At 39.4% G+C, this 7,876-nt stretch overlaps 1 protein-coding gene across 2 annotated transcripts; it reads right to left on the bottom strand.

The window, feature by feature from the left end:
• Window positions 1-776: 776 nt before the first annotated feature.
• On the bottom strand, window positions 777-7,177 carry fsta (follistatin a). Of its 2 annotated transcripts, none has more exons than XM_044376501.1 (6): window positions 6,972-7,177; window positions 5,601-5,798; window positions 5,184-5,402; window positions 4,805-5,029; window positions 3,991-4,221; window positions 777-1,951 (listed from the first exon to the last, which is right to left on the bottom strand). In XM_044376501.1, exons 1-6 carry the CDS (start codon window positions 7,060-7,062, stop codon window positions 1,863-1,865), a joined length of 1,053 nt encoding a protein of 350 aa, XP_044232436.1. In that variant the 5' UTR covers window positions 7,063-7,177; the 3' UTR covers window positions 777-1,862. The 2 variants fall into 2 exon arrangements, with proteins under 2 accessions (XP_044232436.1, XP_044232441.1); XM_044376506.1 differs by having other exon boundaries at window positions 5,607-5,798; window positions 6,972-7,176.
• Window positions 7,178-7,876: the final 699 nt, after the last annotated feature.

Genomic DNA, 7,876 nt, shown 5'->3' with positions numbered 1-7,876 from the left:
TTTTCAAAACATGTATGAGCTTGCTCGTATTCTTATTCTGATGTGATGGTTTTAATGAGTTTAATTAATTTAAAGTGCTCTTGCATGTGATGTAGCAACTAGTTCATGAAATTATAAATGTCGTTTTGTTGAGCACATAGAAGCCTTATCCATAAAACAAACCATTAAAAACCAACCACAAAGTTTATGTAGTGATTATTGGACTAAAACACTCCTAATTGCTGTTTTTAATATCATGTTGCACAACGTGTAAAATGTTGTATTCAAGTGCTTTTTGGAGCATACTGCATTAAGGGTGGACAATAGGGATCAAATCCCTTATAATGAATTCTTTATATTGCGATCATGTTATAGTAAATTTTCTGGGAAATCTACAGACATCCTGTTTACACATAAATAACAGACAGGAATGTCTGTTATTGGCCACTCCAAATGATTTAAATAACTGATAAGTGAGGTGTATCGTCTCACTGATGCAAAAATCATAAGAAAATCCAATATCCTGCTCATTAATTTGTGAAGTTGCCCACAACTTTCTAATACACTCAGAGATATTAAAGGTAAAGATGCTGTGATATAAACAGTATGGTAAAATCTCCAACAAAGATGGAAAGCTTATGTCATATATTGTCATATCGCCCAACCCTATGCTGTGTGTAGGTCTATAACATGATTTTGGTGCAACTATTCCTTTGAATTGAACACATGTATTGAAATTTTGATACATTTAACTACATGTTATCCATAAATCAATAACATAACAGAGTCAGAAAAAGTATAAGGAAAAAAACTTTTATTGTTTCACTCTTCATATCTGTACAAATACCATCAAACTTTGTATGTACATATGACATTTACATAAAAAATACAAAACTATATATTCATAACAGAATTTTGTATTTCTCTTGTGATGTTTGAAAATAAAAATGCATTCTGAGAAAAAACAAAAAAAACAAAAAGAAACAAAGTGATGAAGTCTGATATAGTGTCGAGTACTGCAGTACGTTAATTCTATTTTAGCTCTGCGAGAGCAATATGGAGCACATTGGCAAGAAGACAGCACACAAATGTTAATGGCACATTGTTTCTGAAATAATCAAGTATCATCCAAAGTCTACCTCTGCTCTAATGTGGTGAGACAAAATAAATGCTATTGAATAATGTCTAAAGTTGTTGTCTCTGTGTAGAAACAAATCTAAGGGGCTAAAACTGAAGAATAACCAAAAAAAAAAAAAAAAAATTATAAGAAAAGAAAAACAAATGGCTCTTTTTTTTCTCTTCCATTTCATCACTGCTGTGTTGCACCTTTTACATTGCTCTTTTGCAAAACCATTGAGAGAATCCCTTTGGTCAGTTATTATGAGTTGTAAACAAACCAGAAACACTTCTGTACATAAAATGATTGATATATTCCCAATAAATAAACACACAGCCTAAACATGCATTTACCTATGTGTGACATAGACATCTGTGATAGAGATTTGACAGTAACAAGCAGATTTTTACAGCTCAGGGAATGCAATTTACAGCTTGTAGAGGACTTATACTTACACGGTAACATGACAAATAAATAACACTGCTTCTCTTTGGACAAATATATTTCTTCATGATAAAAAAAAGAAAGTAAAAAGGACAACAACAAAAAAAGGGGAAAATGAGTGGTAACACAATATATCATGGTAGATAGTAAGCCTGACATTGTAAATGTATAAATTATAAAACACAAAAAAGTATAAATAAACATCTAGCAGACTGAACTATATGTATACTTCCTTTTTCTTTAAAAAATAAATAAGCATACACATAATGTACAGTATGGACATGATTCCTTGCCCTGGGACTGTTCCCCTAGTGATGGGGGCCTATCCATCCAGTATAGAAGATAAATGGACATAGGCCATGTAGTCTGAGTCCTCATCTTCCTCATCCTCCTCCTGGTCTTCTGTAATGGCTATATGGGAGAATATATGGTAGCTGTTGTATGAATATGGACCGCAACAGCGCAGAATATCACTGAATGTTCTGACAAAAAGCTCACAGCAAAGCCACTGGCACACAGCCTCCCTTTTTTCTGCTTATATATGTTTATGTTTATGTATGTGTGTGTGTGTGTCTGTGTGTGTGTGTGTGTGTGTGTGTGTCTATGTTTGTGTGTATGTGTTTGTGTGTGTGTGAGGGGTGGAGGTGGGGGTGGTCTGTGTGACTTGGCATCAATAATTACTGTGGTATTCCTAATTATGCAACTTCCATTTACATAATCTAGCAAGTCAGGGCTGCAACAAGAGAAAAAAGAGGGATGAATGGGAGGTGGGGGAGAGGAGGGGGTTGGGAGGGGGGGGGGTTGCAAGGTGGGTTAGGGGGGAGGCTAGGTGGCGGGTAGGGAGGCACTGGGTCTGATGGTTCCAGTGGCTTGGGTCTCTTTTGGACAGATTCCTGAAAGCAGACACACGTAACACAAAAAAAGTGCTCTTGTGTTCTTGGATTTGCTATTTTCTTTGCTCTTATTATTATTATTATTATCATTATTTTAGTTTCTGACTCGAACATACAGGGAGGGAGGACTCTGTGTCACAGCCTGGCCTTAGCAAGCAGGTCAAAGATCATCAACACAGTTCTGAGGTATTTTCTTTTCTTTTTACAGAAGAGATTTACATCGGACACATAAAAAAAAAAAAAAAGCACACAAGCAAGAGCAAGAGTGACAATACAAAAAAGAAAAAAGAAAAAAAAAACAGGCAGTCCCTCATCAATCCAAATGGATTTGTAATTTCTGATACATATTCTGATAGACAACACATTCAGTGGAAACAGCACGAACAATAGAAGTTAGCTGATAGACGTTTTTTTTTTTCTAATGACGAGATGAGATGTAAGAGAGCGTGTTTCTACAAGCTTCTTCTGCTTATCCTGCACACTGTAAACTATCACATTTATATTTAGCTCATGAGGTGATCATAAAGTTGGTCCCTTGGATTCCATTGCATACCTTAAGGCACATCACATTAAGGTACTCAGTCAGGAGAAAGAAACTAACAAGGAGACATTCTTTAACATAGCAACGTGGAATGTAAATTTGATACTTCCTTGAGGCTATTGTTCAATTTGATGGTTTTCCCCCAGATTTGCGAGCGTATGGATGGCTCAGTCTGGTCTACAGATAGGTAGTCTACGTGATTATCAATTTTAAAATCCATTGTCTTAATTAATCATTATCATGGCACCAATGTTACAATCACCTTATGCACATCATTTGAGTATATTTAAAAGTATTCTGTTCTTATTGACATGTTGGCAGTGTGGTGTATGTCACAAGAGGCAGTGCATTTTGAATTGATTGATTACAGCCAAAAGCAACAAAAAAGAGAAATAATACAAAAACACAAATACACCATTACCTTTAAAATAGCAATGTGACCATGGATTTTACAAGCTGTAAAGATATGACCACTATCATAAAAATAATCCATTACTGATTAAAAAACGGTATGAGATTTAAGGCAACCTGCTCCTGCAGGTCACTAGCATGACCATAAGCTTAACTAGATATTTAAATATCAGGATTGTTCCACTGCAAACAAAATTAGTCTCATTTTATTATTTGCGTTACTTTTATGAAGTTAGCCTTTTATCAGACTCCCATTAGAGTCGACTGATATAGATTTATGCCTTTTCATACACCTTTCTGTTATTTTGTTTTGCAGAAGAATTGGTAAAAGTAAAATAAAAAAAAAAAAACAACAAGAACACAAGAACAAAAGCCAGCGACAAAGACAACGTCATGCAAGTTCTTCCATTCCCAAGTCCTTTCTGCTTGCTTAAGCTGTGCTTGGTGGTGTGGCTGGGGTGGAAATTTGGGGAAAGTTGGGGTGGGGGGCACTTTCAGAGGAGGGTTTTTGTTGGGGGAAGCAACATGGAATATTGTCTTTTGCTTGGAGGGGAAGGGGAGTTGTTTTGTTTCTCTTTTTTTTCATATTTTCATTATTTACTTACAGTTGCAAGATCCCGAATGCTTGACTTCCAGCAGCACCCCCATAGAACAAGCAGCTTGCTTCATGGCACATTCACTGGGATATGTGGTGTTGTCACTGGCACACACCGCCTCATCCGTCCTGCTCTCTGGACAGGTCTCATCACACAGTGAGCAGCGGCCTCGGCTCATCCGAGCATCCCACAGACACTTTTTCCCCGCGCTGCATTGGATGTCCTCACACGACTTGGCCTCTAGAAGGAGAGAGGAAGGAATCAGCACAAGGGAAATCTTTGATTAGATGGATTATCATGAATGCTTTTCAAGCAGGATCAGATGACTGCTGAGTTTTTGGAGAACTAAGCTAGGAATAAAAACTAAATCCTGTTTTATAGGGTCAGGTCTTGTGGCGGTTAACATGTAGTCATGTTTTAATTAGCATTTTTAAGACTACATGACTTTGATTGACTGCTTTCTGGATACAAATCCATCTGACTCGAATGTTAACTTGAAGCATGTCTTCATGGCCCCCAGCACTCCCTGTTTTGCTCTCTTTCTTCCTCCCCCTCTCTTTCCCTCTCTCCCATATGGGATAGTGCTGCCAACATCAGGAAATAATAAGATGTCTATCATTTCTTGAGCAAACACAAGCAACTACCAAACACACTCTCTCTCTCAAAGACCCCCTCCTCGGTGGAATGTTGGCAAAAATGAGCGGTGAATAACTGCAGAGCTGGCCAGGAAGAAAATGCACTCAAACAATATTCAAAGTCAGTGGCTGGAGGCGCTCTCAGGGAGTGAAGTCTCACGCTCTCACGTCTCTAGTTGCAGACTTACTGATGCATTTTCCCTCATATGCCACTCCAATAGATCTGCCTAGAAGACAGGTAGCTCTTCTCAGGTGACACGCGCTGGCATAGATGATCCCGTCGTTTCCACACAGATACTGCTCAGGCGGTGTCACCTCGGGGCAAATCCGATTACACGTCACACAATATGCGTTATTTGTTTGGTCCACAACGCACGTGGAGCTGCCGGGGCACAAGACGTCACGGCACGTCTCTGTCGAGACAAAGAAATGGGAATTTTTTGTGAAAAATGACACGAAATACATGAAAAATTAGAACAGGCCGCTGGATTCGTAGCACTTGCAGCGTTGAAAAATGAGGAGTTTCGTAAGCAGATAGAATGTAAGAACAATATTTAGCCTACTTACTCTTGCACTTTCCCTGGTACTGCACGTCCAGGTCAGGGTGGCCTTTACATTTAGCCTTCAGCAATGCGCATTCGTCTTTGTAGGTCTTGCCATCCGAGCCGCAGACTGGTCCTTTCCAGGTGATGTTGGAGCAGTCTGGTGCGCACACACAGCGCGGCTTACTTCTTCTGTTCATCTTGCACCTCTTTCCAGGCCCACAGTCAACATTATCGCAGGTTTCTAAAATAAAAGATCTGTGTTATGAGATGCTATTGAGGATGTTGGGCTTGTGCGTAAACTTACTCTGGCGCATATAGAGCGTACTAAGGATTAATTTACGCACGCTGGTTGGATGTAAATTAGATCATCACTGGGATTAATTTACTGACTGAGGATGTGTATTGTTTATGATGTGGAAACGAAGGGAAATGAGTGCACCTCCACCTTTGCAAGGTATGCAATTGGGGGCTCCGCCATTGAAGATCATCCACCTAAAGAGCGTGCTGTTGGGGACGTCCTCCTCGGTCCAGGACGTTCCGAGTCTTCCACTCCGACAGCACTCCTCCCTGCTCATCCCGGGCATGTAGAGCACCTGGCACCTCCCGTTCTTTCCCTGCTGCAACCAGCAGTTCCCAGCTGTAAACAGACAAACAAACAAAAAAAAAGCTCGAATGTCGCACGTTGAACGTCTGAAACCGCTGACCCAGACGCACTATAGACACACACGCAGCCCGTATTATCCGAGACGCTCCCTCCCTCCCCTTTCGCCCTCCCGGCAGTATTTTGTCTGATTCTTTTTTTCTCGAGACTGTTAACACTTGCCTATCCCATCTGTGACTGACAGCCCTTACAATGCAGCCACAAACCAAAAAAGTAAGAAAAATCTTTGGAGGGGGGTTGCCCTTTATTCTCAGACCCTGCTTGTTATCACTGGACAGAAAGTGGAGAGTCTAGACAGCGTTAAATAGCAGCCAATCTCCTTCAGAAAACCACGGTCTTTAGGTTACAAAGCTAAACACACCACCGTCTGTAACGCCTCAGAACAATATACCAGACATGTACACACTAGACTATGACTTGTTTATTAACAAATTAGCTATATAAAGTTTATTTTAATGAAATAAAAATAAAAAAACAGAAGTTTTCCTCTTTCTGTGGCACAAAAATATCCTTTGATCCAGACAACAGCAGGATGTCTAAACCGACACAGACACACATGACATGAAGTGTTCACGAACTGGTGGATATCTTAAATTGAAGACAGATTTCTGGCATATCCATTTGAGCTATAAGCTCTGAAACCACAAATAATATGTTTTATTCTTATCTAATTCTTTGTTATAATTTAACACGTAATTTGGCAAAAAGCAATCTATCGGTGCGCGTGAGAAATAAATAACACGCCCATGAACTCACAGTGGATATTCTGAAGTTTGTTACAGGTTTGACCGCAAGATCTTGAGACACCAAACGCTCAAACAAAAGTATCTGAATATGTTCAGGTATTATGGAAGGCTGACGCTGCCACCAACACGGCGTGGCGGCTTAAGTCGTGCGCCTGGCGAGATCTGCAAAACTTGCCATATAGTCTCACTTTGAAGTGTCCCAAACGGCACCTGTTTTATGGACGCTTTACGCACGCACTGTCTGATGTACAGAGAGTTTTATCAGCGGGAAAAATGGAAACTCACTTTAAAAAGTTTCACGGTTGCAGTAAGTATCCGACACTCGTGCGCGTTTTGTGGCTGACAGCAGTCGAAGTTTTTCAAAAACGGAAAGATTAAGCGGAAATTGATGAAGAGAGCTTACCTTGAACTTTTTGATGTTCCATGAGGTGACAAAGCCATATGAAGAAGAGAAAAATGCCCGGGTGAAGATGGTGTTTCAGCATCCTAAACATGATGGAGAGGCAAAGTGAACCACGTATTTGACACAGGCAGCGCAAAAGTAATCTGCTTAAGGTGGCAGTGTTGAATAAGTGTCAGTCTGAGAATGCAGCCTCTCTTTTTAAATCTATAAGGGGTCTCGGGTTGACTGTCTCTGGTGGGCGGTCTCCTCTTCTGTGGGGGTGGGGAGAATTTTTTTTTTTCTTACCAAAGTTCTTTCAATCCCAATCAGGTGACATCGTTACAAGCAACTTTCTCCTGCCACAACAATTAAAGAATATGAAAATGTCTGTATTTGTTTAAAAAATATATAATTTTCGGAATTATGCGGCTTTGCAGTCAAACCAAAGCAAACACAGCAGGTAAGACAAATTGTGCCAGTTGACATGAATTTGGTTTTGATGGTGAAATTGTATCGTTTTAGTTTTCTGATCACATTATATCAGTCTGAGACGCATAGCTCCTTTTTACGCATGATTTGGACATGCACCTTTAAAGCTACAATAATAATAATAATAATAATAATAATAATAATAATAATAATAATAATAATAACAATAATAATAATAATAATAATAATAATAATAAAGGTATGTGTGACTCATATATCAAGGCTGTTATTACTGTATAATTAAACAGGCCTAGAGCCAACATACCTATCCGGGCATGCCATCAGTCCTTCAAATTAGGAGTACTACTTGTTGGTAACTGATATTTTTTCCACCAACTGCACACAAAAGTGTAAATCTTTTGATGAGAGTTGCCTTTTGGAATATATCCGAGCCCAGACAATAATAGAATTCATAGTAGTCCGCAGCCGCACTGCTA

This window comes from Thunnus albacares, chromosome 2 (assembly GCF_914725855.1).
Source record: "Thunnus albacares chromosome 2, fThuAlb1.1, whole genome shotgun sequence".
Taxonomy (NCBI): domain Eukaryota; kingdom Metazoa; phylum Chordata; class Actinopteri; order Scombriformes; family Scombridae; genus Thunnus; species Thunnus albacares.
Note: the sequence above shows the minus strand (reverse complement) of the source record. Positions and strands in the feature narration are given on the sequence as shown.

Excerpts from the sequence above, each read along its gene's own strand:
- fsta (XM_044376501.1), bottom strand. The coding sequence starts at position 7,062 with ATGTTTAGGATGCTGAAACACCATCTTCACCCGGGCATTTTTCTCTTC. Across the intron at positions 5,403-5,600 it reads CATACCTTGCAAAGGTGGAG|AAACCTGCGATAATGTTGAC; the intron begins GTGCACTCATTT and ends CTTTTATTTTAG. Across the intron at positions 4,222-4,804 it reads ATATGAGGGAAAATGCATCA|AGGCCAAGTCGTGTGAGGAC; the intron begins GTAAGTCTGCAA and ends CTCTCCTTCTAG.